The following is a 22,156-nucleotide window of genomic DNA, read 5'->3' as shown; positions in this document are numbered from 1 at the left end:
GGAGGGAGCTATTGTAGAAGATGAAGATTGAATTGAGTTTAATGAGAATAGACTTTATTGTATTTATTTAGTTTCTTCATGTTTGGTTTAAACAATTTATTTTTTATGGATTATGTTGTATGCTTTCTTAGTTTCTTATTTTAATGGTTTAAACAATTTACTTTTTATGGTTTAAACAATTTACCTTTTTCTTATATGTTTACTATAATAATAATTAGCATTTTTTTGTTAAAAAACAAGCGGGTCGGCCCGCGTAACCCGCGGCCCAAGATAGGTTGGGCTGGGTTGGCCATTTAGAGGCCCGCAAAAATGGCGGGCTGGCCCGCCCCGCCAGCCCGTTTTGACAAGTCTATCCGAGTGCAAGGACGACTCATGCCCTTTCCAAGGCATCACCAACGGACGATCTACCTTACGGTGGAATTTCTTCATGTATGCGGGTTGGAGAGAGGAGAGAGAAGATGAATATTGTAACAACATTGTAATGGATATTTTGTATGCAAGAGACTCAGATACGGTGGTTTGAACGGGGAGAGAGATGGAATCATGGTTGCTTTTAAGTTATTTTTTAGACTATTGTTACGCGAGAAGTATGAAAAAAGGAGAATTTCATATACCTTGCCTAGGATTTCTTGAAGAATATAACCTTTTTTAGTATATATTGACTATTTGATAGATAATATTTATCAAAATTCAGAAACCATCTTGACCGTTTCCCTTCTTCATTACTTAAGCAAATGGTTATGCCCTAGAAAATTCTACAACTACAACATAAAGAAAATACCATATGTGCATGTGAAGCCTATGGATAATTGATATTCCACTATCGCCAGCCATCCATTACTAAACAGATTTATCCAATTTCGTACAGCTAAACGAATACACAATTCAGTTGACTGCTAACCCCAATAAATATCATCACTACCTAATTGTTCTAGAACGAGCTGGGAATAGCCGAATAAATTCCACTAAATGTCATTAAGGCGATCTGTTCCCATAATAGTAGGTTCCTGAAACTTCATTAACTTTACCAATAAGAGAAGTAACAAAACCTCACAACCATAAAATGTAATAAAGAAAGTTTTCATGTCACACAAGGCTGCACGTCAAGTTTAATAACTCACCAGCAGTGAACTCAAACAAGTTACGATAAATACTAAAATATCTCAAACACAATGAACATGGTTACTGGAACAGGTAATGAATAAAACTATAGGCAAACCAAATTTAAAACTACAACTCAAAGCAAAGAAACTGATTAAAAAGAGACTACTCCTGAAGAATACTTATTATGACTCGAAATAAGGACAAACCAACAACAATTCTGCAAATTTAAGCAATCCGTTCAGTCGCATAATATCTGTCATTTTGCAAATACGAGACACATTTATGTGTAAGATCCCCAATAAAATAGACGAACATAGCAAAAAATTACTGCTGCTGAGCCTGTCGATTTGAAGCACTACCATAACTACCTCCATAGCCACCTTGGTCACCAGGTTGCACATTAAATGATGGATCAGATCGCCATCCTGAATTTGCATAGCCTGCATTACCACTTCCATCACCATAAGCACCTCCCATGTAACTGCCAGTACCAGCTTGAAGATCTCCTGTGGGAGTATTACCATTTGGGCCACTTGTTGGACGCCCACCTACACCCCCATAAGCAGCTTGGTTTCCATAACTCCCGTCATTTCCTCCATACCCACCATAAGCATAACCCTGATTCACATATCCAGTAGAACCACTTGAAGACTGACCAATAATAGCAGCCCCACCACTTCCAGGTCTGCCAGCAGCACCCCATTGCGAGCTTCCATAGCCGTATCCTGTGGGAGCCTGTGAACCCCATGAACTCCTTGGAGCATTTGGTGGACCACCACCATATCCAGTATTTGGATTTGCATAGCCTCCGGCAGCAGGACTGCTATATCCTGGATTGGCACCGCCATAACTCCCATAGCCGTAGCCCATGCCATTAACATACCCAAAACCAGGGGTATGTGCATTGTATCCAGACGAACCATAAGAAGGATACCCACCGCCAGCATTTTGTTGCTGCATGTATTTCGTCTCCATTCCACCATCATAAGAGCTTGAATTACCAACGGAAGACCCATAACCTTGATATCCTACTCTGTTGCCACCAGTCCCACCACCCATAGATCTTGCGCTCCCAGCAACGTTGGCATCTTTGGGAAGAGCACGCTTAACTTCCACCTGCTTACCATCTAAGTCGTGGAATGTCTTGTGTAAAACCCTATCTACTGCTTCCTCAGAATCAAATGAAATGAAGCCGAATCCACGAGGACGATTGGTTTGCTGATCATACATTATTACTACATCAGTTACCATGCCATAAGCTTCAAAATATTGCCGAAAACCATCCTCACTCAGAGTTGGTGGCAAACCACCAACAAATATCTTCTTGGTCCTGTTACTTCCACCACCTCCAGAATTTCTGACACCACCAGGGTTCCCAACTTTAGCAACTTGTTGTTCATCTCTTGATAAAGCTCTTTTAGCCTCAACCTAGTCAGGAAAACGAACAAAATCCTGCGGTTAACAATATCACATATTACACAGGGAGGTATTTTACAGCCTGATCAATCTATGAAATAAGAACACTACTATACACAAAGAAATCCACAATGAAAGATGCGTTTTCTATAGATTCTCAATGCATAAATAACTTTAAAAATAAATCAACTCTAAGGTCGGTCAAATATCTCACTATTCCTACCACAAACTCCCCCACTCCCTCTGCCTTTCCCATTACTGTTCACTCATTCTCACTACATAATACGACATCTAAAGAAAAAGGAAACTTACACAGTCTTCTCCAGGAAAACTATACTAAAGCAATGAATGTCACCTGAGGTAAATAAAACTAAAGAATACGAAATAATATACAAAGATATTTAAACCAAGGTTAAGATATTTCATAAAGCAAATAATCAGAATGACACTCAGAATCCCAACCACTCAAGAAAAGTTAATCAATAACACAAACCACCAAATTAACACCCAGGAAAAAAAAAAGAAAAATCAAATAAAGAGCAAAACATATGAGTACTGACTTGCTTAGTGAGTCAGATATAGTTTCCATTCAATCAAGGTAGATATGCTATTATTGGTCAGTCAAATATCACAGTCCAAGACATTAAAATGACTCCAAACAAGAAAACTGAAAGCGGGTACCTTCATAAAAAAGTAATAACAATTAGAAGTCTCGGAAACTTTTCAACTCCTAGAAACATTTGAAACAGAAGAAGGCAACGCATTACTAAAAGCATTCCTATTGCCTCAAGTGCTAGCAATAACAATGTTGCATTGATTCATTTACTGCCACATATTCATAAAAAAACAAGGACCAATTTTTCATCGGACCAGATACATATACATACCAGTAAAAAGCAGAGAAGTATCCTGATATATATATATATATATATAATATATATATATATATATATATATATATAAAATTCCATAACTTTAACTGCTAAATGAAATAATAACAAGATAACAGGAAGTAATTATACGTCAATTAAAGTAAACTAACAAATCGAGAAGTGGAAACAAATCATTGGAATATACTAGATGTCAGCATGCTACAAAAGTAACAGCAATCTAAAACTTGTCCACCAAAAATAGGAAAGAAAAAAGCTTCACAAATAAAAATAATAATGAAACCCAATTCCAAACAGAAGTAACATTTCATGCCCAGAAACACATATCATGAAGGAAGCTCAATGTTCTCACGACTCACGTACCAATCGCAGGTATATTTCCAAAAAGTAAAACAAAAATATATCTTTTGTACTAATCATACCGTTCGACCATCAATTACATGCCCATCTTGAAGAACCCTATCAAGAATGTCTGGATCCGCAAATACAACGAAACCAAATCCCCTCGGCTTTCCAGATAACTTATCTCTCATCACCGCGGTCTGCAACACTTCTCCGTAGCCTTGAAAGTATTCCTTCAGCTTCTCCTCGTCCGTCTCCCACGAGATCCCTCCAACAAACAGCTTCCCCCGATCTGAATCCATGTGTAGTCCCGAGGAATCTGTGCCAGAAATGGAGGATTTAATGAATTAGGACCCAGAAAGCCCACTGCAGAAGTGAGTGAACGAGAAATGGAAAAGGTTCGCGTCGCGGAGTTGGAGATGAAGGGATCAGATTCGAAGTTCCGTGATATATAATGGATCCTTTAAATTCCATTCTTACCCCTACACTTAATCAGAATTTACATTTCATTTTTTCTTCAATTAATTATAGTATTATAATTTTTTATTTAGGTGTACTTCAACATACTATAAAATAAAATATATAACGTTATTTATGTTAGTTCTGCCAACATAATATTGTTATCAATAAAAAAATTAAATATTTATTGAGAAAATCATATTATTAACATGGATAAATTGCTTATTAAAGATGTGAAATATTTATGTTTCTTTATTTGCATTCTCATTTCATTTGTTCTTATTTTATTTCAGTCTAACTTATCATTATAGGCCTAATTATTTACAAGATATTTACATGATGAATCAATTTAGTAAAATTATAAGTATATTCGCAAATGAAAACTAAAAGAACTTTAATAAAATTTGTGTATTCCAATTGGATGGATTGCTGCAAAATACTTATCCTCATGGAGTAGCTACTTATTACAAATTAAATAAATGAAAAATAAAATCACATAATTTGATCACAAAAACTCAAATTATACTGTATCACAGATCAATTTTGTCATACTAATCTCCGATTCGATCGACTCATGAAAAAATAAGTATTTTTTTATTTAAACGAATTGATTCATCTCACATATATAGATCTGTACGACTGTAATAATCTTGCATGAGACCTACTCTATCATTAAAAATATAAGATCTCTTTTTTTTTGTCGACTTAAATAAAACAAACTATTTTTTTTTAAAGAAATGTAGTAATATATAAATAATGAAAAAGAAAATTCTAAAGCCAAGTAGTTATTGCTCCAAAGAAGACATCAAATCTGGTAGAAAACCAAAGGCAACAAACTAGCACTGGAACTCCTATAGTCCTTCCACTCGGGCAATTCAAACTACATAATATTAACTAAACTCCGCCACAAAGAGTTCTTCTCCAAGAGAAATCAAGCATTTTCTAGCTTTTTCTTCTTCTTCTTCTTCCATGGCAACTAGTTCAATTTAAAGTGCTTCTGATTTTCTTGGAAGCTGGGCAACTCCATTGCTGGGGAAGACCACACCATCTTGCAGTCTAAGGCGGTGGCGGTGTCCCATTTCAGGGTGGCTCCATCATGTTTCCGCTTGCGGCCAATGATGAGGAATGTGAACAACGGCAAGGATTTATTTGAATTGCCAAGAAAAATGGAGTGTAACTAAATCACTCGTAAATGTATCACAAGGATATAGAGTATTCATAAAACGAAAAGCATACAATTAATTCTGAAAAACAGGCTATCTAAATCAGGAGAGTGTCACCAGAGCGCTTGGTGTTCATGGACATCCAAATGAAGTATATCATAGAGAGAAAGCCAGAGCTCTAGCCTTCACAATCCGAGATGTGCCATGATATGCTTTCTTGAAGCGCTTCAATGGACTCCTCATGGCAAAACGAATATCAATCCAATCTCAAACTCTATTCTAAATCGAGCGACTGAAGGAGCAAGCAAAGAAAAGATTATCCAAACTTTCCACACATATATCAAACCATCCTATGTTGAGAACAAAAGATAATTGATCCCCCGTAGATAAGGGGTTCAAAATCATGCTTTGGTAGGATAAACTTGCTGTGCTTCCCGAAGAGGCCTCAGAAAAACCAAGTTACCTGCAGATTTTTGTGTTAAACTTTCACAAAATTTGCTTTCCTCCATCGCATATCCCACTTCCTTGAGTTCTAATTCTTCAGTTCTTTCGAGTGTTTTCTATGTAAATTGTAGACTATATAGATCAATAATTGTATAGGAAGTAGTAATTATGCAAATCAGAGCAAAAGTCTGTTGCTTCCCAAGTCTTAACAAATATGTTCCAACACAGATGCACTTGTCTATTTAACTCCACTGAACAATCTAAATTTTCATATCATCAATGGTTATATCATCCTCAAAGATGATGCCAGGATCTGTTGCTTTCTAACAAATATATTCCAACATTGGACCGTTTTACGTTCAACTCCAGTAAAAATATAAATCATATAATCAATGCTTATATCATGCTCAGGGAGAATCAGATTCCAATTATTCAGAATGATATACACTAAAGGGAATAAATTAAGCCACGAGACAAATTGCGCGAACGATGATAGACCACAGAGAGAAAATGTGTGTGTTTCCTAGGGTTAGGATGGAGGAATATTCAGGTATTGAAATAATGACTTCGTTATATATGTCCAGAAGTCTATTTTGAAAATCATAATTGCCTACCACAAATCTACTCATTCAAAAGAACTCATAAAATAACTGAAGATTTAAAATGCGGATCTGAATTTTAGGATGTTCCAAACAAATTGTGAATTTGATCCCTAATGAAACCAATAAATTATGTTCCTTCCTGGGAATATGACAAGCAGAGGTATCAAAGCTTCAATGTCAGGTCTATGTCATCTGGTTTAAAATTGTCAACACCGTTGTCAAAAGGATCCACCACTGTCATCTCTTGAATGGGATGCTCCAGCTGCATTATATAGGGCTCTGTACAGCCGGCGACAAGATTCTGGACCTCACTTTGCCTAGTTGATTTTAAGAGAGATCTCCTCGTCATGCGAGAAAGACTACAGGTACCACCTGACATGGATTTTGCAGTTAATGCACCAACATCTATTGGTGAATGAAAGTTTAATGGTCTGGTAGGTTTTGAAGTAGATGCGCTGAAAGCAAGATTCTGGACCTCACTTTGCCTAGTTGATTTCAAGAGAGATCTCTTTGTCATGCGAGAAAGACTACAGGTACCACCTGACATCGATTCTGCAGTTAATGCACCAACATCTATTGGTGAATGACAGTTTAACGGTCTGGTAGGCTTTGAAGTAGATGCATTGAAATGTGAATTAGAGATACCCAGGGTTATTTGGCTTCTAGGAGAACGGAAACTTAATTCTCCAGTAGGCTGAGATGCAAACCTAAAGCTGGAGTTAGACGATTGTCTAGGACGTGAAGATAACATGCTGGTGCTTATGGCTGAATGGAAATTTGATGAAAATGGAGACAACTGAGGCCTTGGTGTTGAGGCAGGACCTCTCAGTTGCATAAAATTTCTCAAAGGTTCTGGCGCCACATAGTTGCCACCTACCGAAAGGTCTGATGTTGGGGTAACTCTTTGTGAAGAATTTGGTCCAAAGTAGAGATTAGCAGCAGAATTAACATTAGTCAATGGCACTGAGGCGAAGCAAGTAATATGTGAAGCACCTGAAAAGAAGTTTCTACCATTCACTGAAGCCTCAAAGCTTCCAACATGTAGCCTCATATAATGGTCAAATAGGCTTTTGTTGTCAAAGAAAACTTGGTCACACACACGACAGGCGATTAGTGTGTCCTGATTGGGCATTTCCTTTTGTTTAATTTTGGCAATCGATACAAGATAAACTCAGAATCACAAGGAAGAGATTAGAGAAATCAAAAAGTTAAAGAACAGGGAGAAAAGAAGAGGCTTTGTGAGAACAAAATTTTATAAAATCGAGTGAGATTCAAAAGGAGAGAAAAAATTGTGCACATTAAACATAGAGTGACAAGCAAGAAAACAAGACAAGGATATGCCAAAGTGTGAGGCGACTATGAAATGAAGTGGAAATTTATACACGCCCAGAGAGGATCATGACAAAGAATGATACACGTAATTTATTACACCGAATCCAGTCAAACGTGAAACTTAATTATTGATACCACACACATAGATTACAATTTATTGTAATTTTCATTTTTCTTACCAGAATCACGACAAAAGATCGTCGTAAAACTCAAAAATTCAAATCCTTTAAAATTTTACCATTAAAGTAAATTATATATTCTACATATTACTTCAAAGATTTTAAAATTTTCCAACCTTCCAAAAATCATAAAAAAATTCAGATTTCTATGATAAAATTTCTTTATTAACAAATTGCTTTATTTCTTAATTTTGTTGATAGGATATTATACATTCACGCTTAAGTACCATTCCAAAATGACAATCATCTCATTCTATTTACAGGAAACTATCTATGTTGTGGTAAGCAAAATTCATTTAAAAGTTCAAAACTCATCTAATGTAGACTTGAGTCTGAGTCCCAGTTATATGTGGATAAGAAAAGGACATTACTTCTTGTAAACACATACTGAACACGAGCTTGGACACAAAAGAACTTGACTTAGAAAACATTTTATAAAGCAAGGTTTTTTAGAGTAGTTTTTAGTATAATAGTGAAACTGAACAGTTTTTATTTTTATAGACAGAAATTGAACTGAAGCTCTGCCACATTTGAATGACTGGCTTCTTTACACCTTTTTTAAAAATCAAGAGCCCTACCAAACAATAATACATATATATAGTTTGAAACAGCTATCTAACCAAAAGCTAAACCATATATATTTTTCTTTTGAAATAGCTATCTATCTAAGTGCACCCTGATATAATTTGGAAGAGGGAAAATTATCACCTTGTACGCATGAGGTTTTTGAGAATGGGATAAAGCTTATAGCGTTACACCAGAATTTGTGAAAGAGGGTTGAAGAATTGTGCAATTACTTGCCCAATTGAAGCTATTCCAAAATGCCTGAGTTAAGCTAAACTGCTAAGGTGCTACAAGCTAGTTAGAGCCAAAGCACTTAATATTGTCTTTTAACTTCTTTACTCGAACATTATCTTTCATTTTGTGTGTGAACATTATCAAGTGTGCCTTACAAACTATAAATCATTAGAGTTCTATATATCATTAAAATTCTCTAACATTGCGCCGAGTTCTATATTTGGAATATATATTTCCAGAATAACCAAAGATCTAAAAAAGAAAAACCATTTATAAAGACAAGTCTGAGACCTTTCCAAGACCTCAGCTGTCGGTTTCCACCCCCCGATATATGTATTTTAACTCTCAACATAAATAAGATGGCATGTTTCTTCTACTTATCATAATTCATATATACTAATACATTTACATCATAAACCTATAATACAAATACCTTTCAGGCATTCCCTTCTTCCGACATAAGATATGACTACAAAAGAAGCACTTTTTCTTCCTACTTCTATCTGATTATAATTAACAACTGCCGACTTTTGAATATCGCCGTACAGTCTGATTGAGCACCAGGTTGAGCCCAACCACAATAATTGACCATGGCCATGCCGATTTTGCAAGGGAGCTGAATTATTTTACACCTCTTAGGCTCTAACTCAATCTACACAACTATCCATGTTACTAAGCACAGAATCATCCGTTACATGTATTAACAATGAACATAGAGGGGGATACTTTACTGAAACTTATCTTCCCATTTTTGGATCCTAAGATTACATTCGATGTAGTTAATCATTAATGAACGCACTCGGGATCCACAATTAATAACCTTGTGGGAAATGGAAATATGAGTTTAAGCTAATGAAGCTACTCTTTAGGAAATCTGATGAACCTCGACAACATTTTCACCAAATTCAGAAAGAGCAGCTTCGACGCGCTCCGCTCTTGTAGCCCCCAAAAACACAACTCACCAGTCAAAAAGGTACAAAGTAATAAATAAATGAGTTTATGGCAATTGAAGAATATAGCAGGAAAAACAATGCAGGCACAAACTATAACACATTATAGAAATTTCGAAACAAAGAAATCATTGATAACGTCAGGAACAAAAATAACTCCCTAATCAACAGTAAACAGAATGTTCACAAATGCCACCAACATTACAAGTAAGGCATGATAGTTCATAGTTTGAGAGAGAACCACCTCAGTCTCTCGCTGACGTCCACTTTTTCACAGCTTTGCGATGTTGCTTCGCCGCAACAACATCCGTCTCCGCCGGAAAATTTGCAAAGAAAACCTCAACCTCGGCCTCTCAAAGTAGCCGGGGATAGCATCCACGGGCCTTCAAAAATTACAAATGGGCCGGGTTGCTTATTTTAAAACTACTATTAAGAGCCGCTTAGCATCATGGTATGGCCCTCATTATATTGCAATTTGATCCCTCGTTAAATTGCTTATAATTTTGATATTATTTCTATTTTAATAAAAATCAAATTAATTAAAAATATTATATTTAAAAGATAAAAAAAAATTATACAAGTAATAACAATAATATAGGTGCCGGGGTTAGCAACCGAGCTCCTTAAAAATTAAATTTTTTAAAAAAAAATTACACTACTTTTAGGCTTAGTTTTTTTTTCCATGTGTAATTTTTTCATAATATATACTATTAATCCCCACACACCTATATATATATATATATACACACACATATATATAATATTATGGTTTCAATATATATTATAAATTTAGGCTAATATATTATAATAATTAATTCGATGATCAGAAACTATATTATACAAAGATTAGAAAAAATCTGAAATCGTATTACGGAATTCTATATGAAAATTTCCATGTGTGATTGTTTATATAATATAATCTTACTATTTTATCATAGGCAAAAACTTGTGTGAGACGGTCTCACGGGTCGTATCTGTGATATGGATCTCTTATGTGGGTCATCCATGAAAAAATATTATTTTTTATGCTAAAAGTATTACTTTTTAGAGTGGGTCTCATGTGAGACCGTCTCACGGATACTAATCTGTGAGACGGGTCAACCCTACCCATATTCACAATAAAAAATAATACGCTTACCATAAAAAAATATACTTTTCATTGATGACTCAAATAAGATATCCGTCTCACAAATTTAACCTGTGAGACCGTCTCGCACAAGTTTTTGCCTACTTTTTATTGTGAATATGGGTAGAGTTGATGTGTCTCACAAATTAGGATCCGCGAGACGGTTTTACATTAGACCATCTCTTTATCATATGTAGAAATTCATACATTAATTGAATTCTAATCTATTTAGTAAAATCTTATATAAAATTATAATTATATATTCATTATACAAGATAAACTTTTTTTTTCATTTTCCTGAAACATATTTTTTAAAATCTTTTAATCATATATTTTTATATATTAAAGTTTTAAAATGATTATATCACAGTCTGATAACAGTATGAATAATTATTTCAACTATCAACGCATGATAGTTAAAATATTAATATAATTAACTTTTGAAGTTTTGATGAAATCTTTTTAAACTTATGTAAATATCCCTCATAATTTTGTTCTGAGAGAAAATATATTATTTTCTTGAATTTATGGTTAATTCTACGCAGACAACGTGTTCTTGACCAGTCGTTCTCATAAAAATCTGAAAGATACATATCCATCTTATCTTTGAAATTTCGTCTGTTTATCCAAAAAATTTACACGTTCTAACTTTAGGATTGCACTCTCTAAGGATAAAAACAGTTGGCTTGTATGTATATTTTGCTGTGGCTTTTTATCGTCCGCAGGCTGTTGCTCCACAAGTGAAGCAACGTGAAGGGGTGGGTGTACGTGTCACGAGCGAAGCACCGATAAGTCATGCGACCCGTCACTTGTGAGGCCGACGCTCTGCATGCCTTCCACGCAGATTTCTCTGCCGCCACCGTTTCTCCTATCTTCTATTATACGTCTCTATTGACACATGCACTGTCTTGTTCCATTTGCAAAAGGGTTCGTTCGATCGGGAACATTGATTTTCTTGGGAGTTGGGGAGGAATTTTTGTGACTGGTTTTGTAGAGAGATGGCAGCTGCTGGAGCGGAGAGAAATCCTGCACTGTCGCCGGAAGCGCCGCTTGCGCCTGTGACTTTCGAGCGGCCAGTGCGGTCCGACTTGGAAACTTCGATTCCGAAGCCTTGTAAGACGTTGTTACGTACTCTTTTTCTTGAAGGATTAATCAAACATTTAAACTAATTGCACCCGTGAATTGAAAGTTTTTTCTTTGCGACCTGGTTGCGGATTATGTTGCGTGGAGTTATTGTTTTTCCATTCATTATCTACTTTGGCTGTCAGAATTAAGATTTATACCAGCTGATGTTGACCGGCATGACTTTTCTTCCTTAAAAAAAGTCTTTGGTTAATAATGATGGATAAGAGTCGGCATTTAGCTGGAAATGTTCTTTTTTTGCGTAATGAAACTAAGATTATAATCTTGGTCTCTCTCCATACAAAGATGCATTCGGTTTTTGAATCTTGATTATGAAATTTCAGATATGGCAAGAGGCTTGGTTGCTCCTGATCTGGACCACCCTGACGGAACACCTGGCCATGTTAATAATGACTTGAGTGTATTGCAGCAACATTGTGCCTTCTTTGACCAAGACGATAATGGAATAATATATCCCTGGGAGACTTTTGCTGGTACTTATCAGCCGTTTCTTTGTTTCTTTTGCATCATTTTTTTGAGTTGTGTTGAGATGTTAGTGATTGTTCATGTCGAAGTTAATGACATTTGTTTTGCTTGGAAAAATGAATCTCGAGTAATGGAGTGCATCAGAGATATTCCAAAACTAGTCTAAAATCTTCCAATGGAACAAACTACATTTTAGTTTGGCTGCACCGGTTTGGTGATGGTTTCATTTCTTCTCGGTAATAGTTATTGTTTATTATCTGCAGGACTTCGGCAAATAGGTTTCAACATTATTGCATCAGTTATAATGGCTATTGTCATTAACGTGGGGTTGAGTTATCCAACACTTCCTGTAAGTAATTGCAGCTGTGTCGATTTCTTCGCTCATTCGACATCACCTATGATGAGAGAATTTATCTCTACCTCTCATTTGATTGTGGAAACGGGCAACACAACTAATGCTAACCTTAATTAAGTAGTAAGGCATGAACAATTTATGTCCAAGCATGAAGCACATTCCCTTTAGGGAGGAATACCAACTTTAGTAGCTAGCTACTAGTTCATCATATTCAGAATTCAGTTTGAGTTCCACGTTGGGAAGGAGGGGTTGGTCTGGAGATGGGTCAAGTTTAGAGTCATGGACATAAAGTTTATATAGTTACCAAGATTGGAATTTATTCTTAGCATGTTTTGAATTTGATCGGTTGGAATATTTTTCAATAGGGTTGGTTTCCGAATCCTCTGTTCCCAATATACATATTTAACATACACAAGGCCAAGCATGGGAGTGATTCAGGAACATACGACACCGAAGGAAGGTTTGCAGTATGATATGGTCGCATGTATATCAGTCAAATGTGTATCAAAATTTGAAAATATGAACACTGTTTTTTAAAAATTTGCAGATACTCCCCGGTGAATTTTGAGAACATGTTTAGCAAGCACGCCCAAACATTTCCGGACAAGCTTACATTTGGAGAGATGTGGCGCATGACTGAATGCAACAGAGTAGCATTTGACCTCTTTGGATGGTAAAAACGATCGAACTTGTACCGAGCTTAAGCCACTGTATAAATTAGACCAACTTTGTAGTTCAATAGAATGATGGATTTTAGGCAACAGACTAGCATTTGACCTTTGGATGGTAAAAACAAAAATCTTGTACCGAGCTTAAGCCACTCGTGTATAAACTAGACCAACATTGAAGTTTAATGGAATGATGGATTTTGATCTGCAGGACTGCGAGCAAAATGGAGTGGACCATTCTGTACATTCTAGCTAGGGACCAGGATGGTCTTTTGTCGAAAGAGGCAATCAGACGCTGTTTTGATGGTAGTTTATTCGAGTACTGTGCTAAGATGCAGAGGGGTGCCGAGGAGAAGATGAAATAAAAGTACAGTTTAGTTCGTTTGTACCTGTAATTTACGTAAAACACGCATGTATTTTTAAGTATCCAAAATTATGTGAACTGGGTGAAGAAATGCGGACCTCGTTTAATAATCCATGAAGTTCAGTTTATGTTCTTGAGATCAATATTGAAGCTGCCTCGAAAAGTTTCTTGCAATGGTGGCTAAAGAGCATGAACGTTGCTATTTTACTTGAATATTTACCGCACAATGAGACAACATATGCGCCGAATCAATTATTTTTACCAAGTGAAAAATGAAATAATTGTTGTAGAAAATGTGTACTATTTGTGACCGATAATTTGATAATTTCAAAATTAAAAACAACTGAAGAAATTGAAGATCGACTTATTTAGAGTCGAAAACAATCAACTTTTTCAAGAAATTAACACTTAATAGTCTGCAATTGGAAAAACAAAACCACATGCATTCGGCTTCTTATGCTAGTATCCCACGTTCAGTCTTCCTATTATTCAAGTGTTTCACTTCCCTTTTTATTATTATTTTGCACCTAACAAATCACTAGAGAATTTGTGTGAGAAGTTTGGAAGCACTTTGTGCTGGCATTACCCAAAAACGTAGATTAATCATTTTCTAGCAACAATACAAAATATAAAAAAGTTTGCTGATTATTTTATAAGTAATTGAAGTTGTCGCCATACACACGAAAACTTAATTACCTGTTTACCTAACCTTCCTCCAAGATACGCGAATGTTAGGAGGCTATTGGAATTCCACATGGATGATGAACTTGATTTGAAGATTTTATCGTAAAGACACACAATTCGAATCAAAAGTACAGATACTTTTACCTCAATATGTTAGCCCCTACCAGATTATTGACCATCTTGGCAACATATGATGTAAGATGATGATTGCAATTATATAAACTTCAATTATTATTGTAACTTATTAACAGTTTTTGTTTTCTAATTCTTTACATGTTCGGCATACCCAATGTTTTAAAAAGTGGCATGTGAGCGGTCACCCAATTTTTTTTTTTTACTTAAACATCTCAGTCTTCTTGTTCATTTACATATTTCTCACATAATTCATTTATGTTAGATTCAAACTCAAAATCAATGATATATTATTCATCTTTATCCAATACAAATTGATTGAAAAATATGCCGAACAATATTTTTAAAAATTATAAATTTTAAAAAAAATTAAAAATAATTCTATATATTAAATTAGGCAACCGCCTATGCGGTTCTAAAAATCGGAGCCGTGTGCGCCTAAGCAGGGCCTTTTAGAACACGGGGCATACCAAGATGGCGACGCTCATGTTCTCAAATCACTGCTGAGTTTTGAGTTCGGAGCGTCCGAAGGTGGTTCGGACCGTCCGAGACAGGTGGCTGGAAGACGTGGAAGGGTTCTGGACACGTGGTAAAGTTCGGATCGTCCGATCGGGGTTCGGATCGTCCGAGACAGGTGGCTGTACTCGTGGAAGTCATGCAAGGTTCGGATCGTCCGATCAGGGTTCGGACCGTCCGAAGTGTACCGGATCGGATCGTACGAAGTGGTTCGGAGCGTCCGAACATTGGCTATAAATAGAGGCGCGAGGCTTCATTTGTGACTCGCCATTTCAGAGCGTTTCAGAGAGTTTCAGTCGTTTCTGTCAAGTTTCTAGTCTTTTTCCGAGGTTCGGGCACTGGCGGGGAGCTGCTGGTATTGTAGCGGAGCTGTGCTCTAGTTGGGAGCTAGCGGCATCAGTGGGCTGACTGCGGACGCAGGCGTGAGTCTAGGACTGATTGTTAGGATTGCAGTGATAGAGGTACGAAAGTACTATCCGAGATATCCTGGTCGAGTATACATCCTTATATGTGTTGCATGATTATGTGGTGCATTGATATATGTCATATGATGTATGGTATTATGTCATGTTTTATGATGCATGTTGCATTTCATGTTGAGCCGTATCTCCTTCGAGATAGCCTTTACTGTTGAGCTGTATCTCTTTCGAGATAAGCTATATCTTGTGGGGCCGCTCAGCCCTGTCTTGTCTTGTGGACGCATGGACACCGAGAGTACACAGTGGCCGACGGGTCCGGAGGGCTTCGGTGATCCGGGACATTTTAGGTCCACGTCTGTTCTTGTAGTGGATGCAGTGACCCAGAGGAGTACCGCGCGGCACTATCCACTTGGCGCCTCTAGACTGAGCATTTTGAGATCCTTTGTTACTCCTGTTTCTTGACTACCCTGGTATCATATCATAGCATGTGCATTTCATATAGGCTTGTATACTCATGCTTTTATACTGGGCGTTCTTATCGCTCACGTCCTCGGTTTTGTTTATCTTGGACACCCCATTCCCACGGGGCAGGCCTCAGGTTGGACAGCTCAGGAGGAGGAGGACGTTGAGTAGCTGGTTGGTTTAGTTCTTCGGTATCTTTTTGATTCGATATGGTTGTACTGCATATTTTCATTTTAGTTCGAGTTGTTCTGGATTTCGATTGGGTTGTATAACTATCGTTTGTTGGCCTTTTCCGCAATTATCTCTGATTATTATTAATTAAGTTAGTTGCATGCTTAGTTCTTGATTAGTAGGTGATTCTGGAACGGGTCACTACAGATCCAGTAACGTGATTTTTTGTAGGAGAAAATTAACCGATGCAAAACTTGAAAAAGCCAATCATGGTTGCATGAATCTTTTCACAAATAAATATACCATAAAATGATACAGACCTTATATATTTATATACACCAATGTTATATCATTGCCTATGAAACTCGAGCATATCAAACAACATAACATTCATATAAACCAACCTTATACACCTGGATCATCAAAAAATATATTCTGGAAGCTGAACTGGAAATGAAGCTGCTTCAACTGCAAATGGTTCACCTTTTGCATCGGCCAATCTGAAGAGAAAGCGAGGCTAGCAGTTATTTACACCTACACAGTTTTTTTCAAGCACAGACATGCTGTATGCATGTGTGCGTGTGTGTATATGCATACACTATTTTTTTATTGACCCTCATAAGTAAAAACGGAAAGGGAGAAATCACTAAAAAAGATGAATCGCACAAGATTTTAATTTGTGGGAACTCGAGAAAACTGATGATTGTGCAGTAAACTATTTCTGGTAAAAGAATGGACAAAACATTTTGGCCACACAAATAAAGAATGCATCACTTATTCATCATCATTATCTGAACCTCCGTCAAAATTGAGGGCAATCGACTCATAGATCTCTCTTCTTGCTGGTGCTTTGAAAATTAAGTGTCAGGTACCGTCACGTCACTTGATGCATAGGGGTATGACTCAATGCCAAAATAATTTTGATATGCCTTTCTTTTTCTTCAAAACAATAGTCACTTGTGATTTCTATCATATCCTCCAAAAGTTAAAAAGCGACTTGGTGGAATTTGCATCACATGGTTTAAGAAATGAAACCGAAATGAAAGAAATATGTTTCACATCCTTTTATTAATTTGGTTTATCAACATGTCATCTATATTCAATTATTCATTTCAAAGGTTTAATTTTGTCCAGAACAAAAGCTCGTTGTGACTAATAAAAATGTTCTGCAACAAAAGGACACGATCAAAGATGCTTCCATATTTTGCTTATGTTAAGATATAGGCAAGCAGAAAACACTACAGATAATCAACTTGCTCAATCTTCTAGCTAGGAGCAAAAAAAATCCCACCGCTTAGTGGTTATTTTCATGGCTCTGCTGATTTTCATGGTTCTGAACAGAAGGAACAGGTTTTGATGATTCTTTTAGGAGACTGGCAGGAAAAAAATTCACAGTTTGATGCATAAAAAGGTCAAGTGGGTCAATAAAGCATGCATGATATATTCTGGTAGTACCCAGTTGATAAATTATTTTCATTGTCCTCAATCAACGATGTTTAATTTATCAAGTTTATTTAAAAAAATTGATGCTCGTAAATAAATTTACAGATATTTACTTCATAAAATAGTGTGTACCTTCCAGGAACAAAAGTAAAAGAGCCCTCCATAGATCCCCGAGAGGTTTGCAGAGTTGTCCAACTCTCATATACAAACTCTTCTTCATCAGGATGTAGTAGTGGATACTGCAGTATGCAGTTAAGACAGTCAAATATATGAAGACCCAGTTGATGAACCGAAATGTGATCAACAGGTGATGGCTCAACATAAGCGGACTGAAAGCTCTACTGATTGTTATATGAGTTGCAATCGCTTTTTGTATGAGTATTAGTTATCAACTTCCCTTTAATACATATTACACACCCTTACAGCAAGGAATTCCGACCAAGCACAATAGTCATGATGTATGAAATATTTCCAAAATAAGCTAGGGAAAGACAACTTTGTTATTCCTTTCTTTCTCCTTTATTCAATTATACTCATCATAAACAAGTCAATTCATGTTGTCTTGGTTATTTCCATCTAAAACCTGTCAAAGTGAAAGATCGCTGATGTATCAATATCAGCACTTACTAGTTGTATTATCCAGATTATGCCAGCCTAATGCATATACTGCTTTCACGTGTTCCATCAAGAAGATTCAAAAAAAAAGGAAAAGAAATTGGTAGTAAGATCAAGAGGTCTGTCTGCTAATACTTAAGACAATTGATTAAAGATATTTTCACACGCTGGAATTAAATTCAGCATTTCTATTGGCAATACAATAATCATAATTTTGATTCCACAACCAAGTTTGATATAACACTTATTTAATTGATTATATGACTCAACATCTACTCATGACAGATCAATCAAATTTTGATTTCACCACCAAGTTGTTACGTCGATTATATGGCTAAAATATTTCAAGGTGTTTCACTCATCTCTTGCAACTCCCCAGAAGTAGAGGGTTATAGAGTTTGTTAGCATACAGTAAGCAGTGTACTGTCAAATAAGGATCAATATTTGCTCAGTAAAGCTGAGAAGAATATTCATGGGGAACACATAGTAAAGATTTTTAAACAATCACTTAGCATTTATAATTTAATTTAAATAAAAATTTGAAGTGTAGCACCACAAAATATGCATTCTTCATTATAATAACGACTATATTACTCTTAATATTTGCTCCCCCAATCATTTGTAATAAGTTTTCTTTGGCAATATTTAGCATTGTTTTCTCGAACTTTTTATCATAAATTTAGTCAAATAATTTAAAATAAACAATACATGTTCTAGAAAGGAAAATTAGTTCATCCACACTTAACACTAGGGAGAGAAAGCTATATGACAACGGGGAAAACATACCTGCCCTATCACAGCTTCTCCATTGGGATTAGCTACAACCAAATCATTAGCGCGTATAATCCAGTGTCTCCAATACAATTGGCAAGAGCTGAAGGTCATTCCGTTGATGATGCATCCATCAGGAGAAAGAGATAGGCGGATGGAATAAGCAAACATAAACTTCTCTGATTCATCTTGAAAGTTACTGAACTCAGGTAAAAATGCAGCCGAAGCACGGACCTAGAACAAAAAGTAAATAAGTTGTAACATACTATTCTGTTCCCCGACTACATCATCTTTTTTGTACCAAAAGGCCGACAATAACAGAGCAGGCCTACTAGCAAATCTAGTAGTGACCAGGCGGCTGGGAAAGGGGAAAGTACTGAATAAGACTAACAGATTGACACACACACAATAGAAAGAAGAGAGGGATCACATGAGTAAGGACTAACTAAGAATATCATTGAGAAGAAAGGAAAAGAGTATCCTTGCTTATTCTTACAATCTTCATGTCCACGGGAACTTTACTCACTTGAGAGAGGGATAAAGACTAACTAAGAATAGCGTCGAGAAGAAAGGAAGCCTTCAAGCTGCTACGCTTACTTAGCGAAGCCCTTCCTCGGAAAGTAACCCGAAGGTGAATCAGTACTAGAATCAATGTGTAAATAATTGATAGCAACTAGCAACAAAAGAGGCACTGTCGCATGCATTTCCGAGGGTCTGCAGATAAACTCAGAAAAAGATCGCCCAAGAAACTTACACTAAATCCAATTGCATATCAGGGAAGCATACTAAAAAATAGAATGATTTCGTTCTCAAACATTTTGGATAATCATGCAAGATCATGATTAGCAAAATAAATCAGCAAATACAAAATTTTTTCCAAACCTGAAAATAGCATGTGAAAAATTGCTTGCTTAGCAATTTTTCCTTAAAGCAGCTTTGGTGGGTTAGAAACGATTGAGTTTCATTCTATCATCCACTATAATATGCTAAGCACAACATTAACTATATCTGGAATTCTTTTTCCCAACAAAAAAATCTAGAGAACATAATTTTTATATTCAACGATTAGCTGCAATGCTTATATCCCAAACCAACTAACAAGCTAACACACTGCATCCACATACCACACAAGTTCATGCAAGACAACAAAATATTACAGGAGGAGGAGGTAGTTTTAGATACATTGACAAAGCAGAGGATCGTGTTTCACTACCTTTACGCCGTTTGTCACAGCAGAGGAGCAGATGGGAGCTTTTTCAGGGAACAGATTTATGCTTCGAAATTTTCTGTCTTGGCGAACACCAATAATTCCATCTTGCAAGCGACGTCCATGTTCTTCTAGCCATAGCAGCATGGCATCCTGCTGTTGGCTACCTTTTGGATCATGCACTGAATTGATCAATGCATCAGGAACACAAGGCAGCATTTCTCCATCTGTCAACAGATTCGTAGTGCCCACAAAAAGTTGGCCACTGATACAGTTTAAGAGGAAGATTTTCTCACTGTAAGTAGCAGAAGCTGCTACTACAATATACTCGTACGATCTATCACCAAATCCTATCAGACGCCTATAATCTCTTGTTCCAAATACCATATGGCTTAAGGGTAACAAGATCACATTCACGAGGTGATTGTACACAGAATAACCACCGATGACACCCAACAAACTTGAAGGTAAGCTGCCACTCACATATTCATAAGGCAGTTCTTGGCCATCACAAAAGCGATATAGAACCCTAGTAGGAAGGGGAAGTTTTATTTTCAAAGACTTCTCAAACTGCTTGATTTCATCTTCAGATGCGCCCCTGCGTAGGGTTGGCAAAACCTCAGGAAAGTTTACTGCCAACCATTCTTTAAGTTTGCTCCAACAACTTTTAGCTCGCATAACAAGTGACCATGGATACATGGTAAATCCTTCTCGCCATGCCCTATAAGCTGCCTACAAATGAAGGGTAAATTGAGCTTCAACAGAGTATTCAAAACACACTAGCATCTCTAAGACAAAATCTTCAATGTGGAACTAACTCGAGTAACAACAGAAGCACAAGTTGCCTAATTCAATCAATTCCATCAATATAGCTACTTTTGTGCTATTCCACCAAAATAGTGTGTTTACAGATCAATGAAAAGATTCAATTGATGTTTTCAGCAGAGATTGAGAGTCAGCACAGCACCTCTTGTGCTTGCTGTTCACCAAAATATTGTGTTCGTGAACATGAAAACACAAACAAGAGTATGCAGTCATTTTAGCACCATTTGCAATTGAGTGAATAGTGTAAGAAAATTCATGTCTGAAATTCGTATTCACGATATTTTTCTTTGAAAAAAATAACCTTCATTCTCTTAAACTGTTAAAAAAAATAGGAAATTTACCAGATAAAGAAAGTGAAATTTTCAGAGCTTCATCCTTTCACTTTATAGTCATATCCATCAAACGAATACTCAATTAAATTTCTACACTTGTTACCTGATCAATTCCCCCACCTTCCACCCCCAAGAATCACTATCGTACTCCCCCATGTTTTCCTAACATATCACATCTCATTAGCTCAGCAGTACTCATTCACAGCCCTAGGTGACCAGAAAAATTCTGAAATGAAATAATTCGCGGTTACAAAGACTCACACTTTCGATTACATAGAATTGAGCTAATAAGTAAGATCACCGAACCACTGAATTAATCAGAAAATAATAAATGAAAATTTTTAGTCGTCATTTTTTGTATTTAATGATATGTCAGTTCTTCACATAACATTCAAAAAAACATATAACAAAATTGCACACACATATATGTTCGCGCGTATCTAAGCATTCATGTAACCTTAAAAGAAGCGGTTGGATTGCCGTTAGGATCGAGAGGGGAGGAGAGATTGAGGTCGTCGGAGCAGAATCGGGCCCAAAGGGAGTCGTCGGAGGCCCAAACCCGAAGCCTTTCACTGACACAGCAAAATGACGCAACGTCCAACGGAGACAATTTCGACAGAATTACGTGCATCGCCAGCCCGTCCATCTTCTCCAACCCCATTTTAGCTTTCAGCAGTTCTTGTACTGCGTATGACTCAAAATGCCGGCCCCGTCGATACATAAATTACTTTTTATTTGCATTTGGGTGGAATTAATTTAATGCAATGGTTTGTTTTACT

The 22,156-nt window shown here is 36.6% G+C and overlaps 4 protein-coding genes across 5 annotated transcripts; 1 reads left to right on the top strand and 3 right to left on the bottom strand.

The window, feature by feature from the left end:
• Window positions 1-1,108: 1,108 nt before the first annotated feature.
• Window positions 1,109-4,187, bottom strand: LOC140813976 (heterogeneous nuclear ribonucleoprotein 1-like). Its single transcript, XM_073172815.1, has 2 exons — window positions 3,833-4,187; window positions 1,109-2,532 (listed from the first exon to the last, which is right to left on the bottom strand). The coding sequence occupies exons 1-2, from the start codon at window positions 4,052-4,054 to the stop codon at window positions 1,429-1,431; spliced, it is 1,326 nt and encodes a 441-aa protein (XP_073028916.1). The 5' UTR covers window positions 4,055-4,187; the 3' UTR covers window positions 1,109-1,428.
• A 1,135-nt stretch (window positions 4,188-5,322) lies between these two features.
• LOC140813839 (uncharacterized) lies at window positions 5,323-10,094 on the bottom strand. Its single transcript, XM_073172595.1, has 2 exons — window positions 9,924-10,094; window positions 5,323-9,345 (listed from the first exon to the last, which is right to left on the bottom strand). Exon 2 carries the CDS (start codon window positions 7,550-7,552, stop codon window positions 6,584-6,586), a length of 969 nt encoding a protein of 322 aa, XP_073028696.1. The 5' UTR covers window positions 7,553-9,345; window positions 9,924-10,094; the 3' UTR covers window positions 5,323-6,583.
• Window positions 10,095-11,461: 1,367 nt separating this feature from the next.
• On the top strand, window positions 11,462-13,933 carry LOC140814118 (peroxygenase). The gene is made up of 6 exons (XM_073172995.1): window positions 11,462-11,918; window positions 12,272-12,421; window positions 12,677-12,762; window positions 13,134-13,228; window positions 13,316-13,441; window positions 13,648-13,933. The coding sequence occupies exons 1-6, from the start codon at window positions 11,804-11,806 to the stop codon at window positions 13,799-13,801; spliced, it is 726 nt and encodes a 241-aa protein (XP_073029096.1). The 5' UTR covers window positions 11,462-11,803; the 3' UTR covers window positions 13,802-13,933.
• A 2,505-nt stretch (window positions 13,934-16,438) lies between these two features.
• Window positions 16,439-22,112, bottom strand: LOC140814482 (F-box protein SKIP16-like). 2 transcript variants are annotated; one of them, XM_073173487.1, is made up of 5 exons: window positions 21,835-22,111; window positions 20,227-20,952; window positions 19,029-19,247; window positions 17,760-17,866; window positions 16,439-16,684 (listed from the first exon to the last, which is right to left on the bottom strand). In XM_073173487.1, the coding sequence occupies exons 1-5, from the start codon at window positions 22,096-22,098 to the stop codon at window positions 16,606-16,608; spliced, it is 1,395 nt and encodes a 464-aa protein (XP_073029588.1). In that variant the 5' UTR covers window positions 22,099-22,111; the 3' UTR covers window positions 16,439-16,605. The 2 variants fall into 2 exon arrangements, with proteins under 2 accessions (XP_073029588.1, XP_073029589.1); XM_073173488.1 differs by lacking the exon at window positions 16,439-16,684 and adding an exon at window positions 16,687-16,747 and having other exon boundaries at window positions 21,835-22,112.
• Between the last annotated feature and the right edge of the window lie 44 nt (window positions 22,113-22,156).

Source organism: Primulina eburnea, chromosome 15 (assembly GCF_022965805.1).
Source record: "Primulina eburnea isolate SZY01 chromosome 15, ASM2296580v1, whole genome shotgun sequence".
Taxonomy (NCBI): Eukaryota; Viridiplantae; Streptophyta; class Magnoliopsida; order Lamiales; family Gesneriaceae; genus Primulina; species Primulina eburnea.
Note: the sequence above shows the minus strand (reverse complement) of the source record. Positions and strands in the feature narration are given on the sequence as shown.

Bases quoted from the DNA above. Each gene is read 5' to 3' on its own strand.
- LOC140813976 (XM_073172815.1), bottom strand. From the start codon at position 4,054: ATGGATTCAGATCGGGGGAAGCTGTTTGTTGGAGGGATCTCGTGGGAG. The intron at 2,533-3,832 runs GTATGATTAGTA...TTTCCTGACTAG, and splicing joins ATGTAATTGATGGTCGAACG to GTTGAGGCTAAAAGAGCTTT.
- LOC140814118 (XM_073172995.1), top strand. From the start codon at position 11,804: ATGGCAGCTGCTGGAGCGGAGAGAAATCCTGCACTGTCGCCGGAAGCG. The intron at 12,422-12,676 runs GTACTTATCAGC...TATTATCTGCAG, and splicing joins TCCCTGGGAGACTTTTGCTG to GACTTCGGCAAATAGGTTTC. The intron at 12,763-13,133 runs GTAAGTAATTGC...ATTTTTCAATAG, and splicing joins TGAGTTATCCAACACTTCCT to GGTTGGTTTCCGAATCCTCT.
- LOC140814482 (XM_073173487.1), bottom strand. From the start codon at position 22,098: ATGTATCGACGGGGCCGGCATTTTGAGTCATACGCAGTACAAGAACTG. The intron at 20,953-21,834 runs GTTACATGAATG...CTTCATTTGTAG, and splicing joins ATCCAACCGCTTCTTTTAAG to GCAGCTTATAGGGCATGGCG. The intron at 17,867-19,028 runs GTATGTTTTCCC...TGCATACTGCAG, and splicing joins GAGAAGCTGTGATAGGGCAG to TATCCACTACTACATCCTGA.
- LOC140813839 (XM_073172595.1), bottom strand. From the start codon at position 7,552: ATGCCCAATCAGGACACACTAATCGCCTGTCGTGTGTGTGACCAAGTT.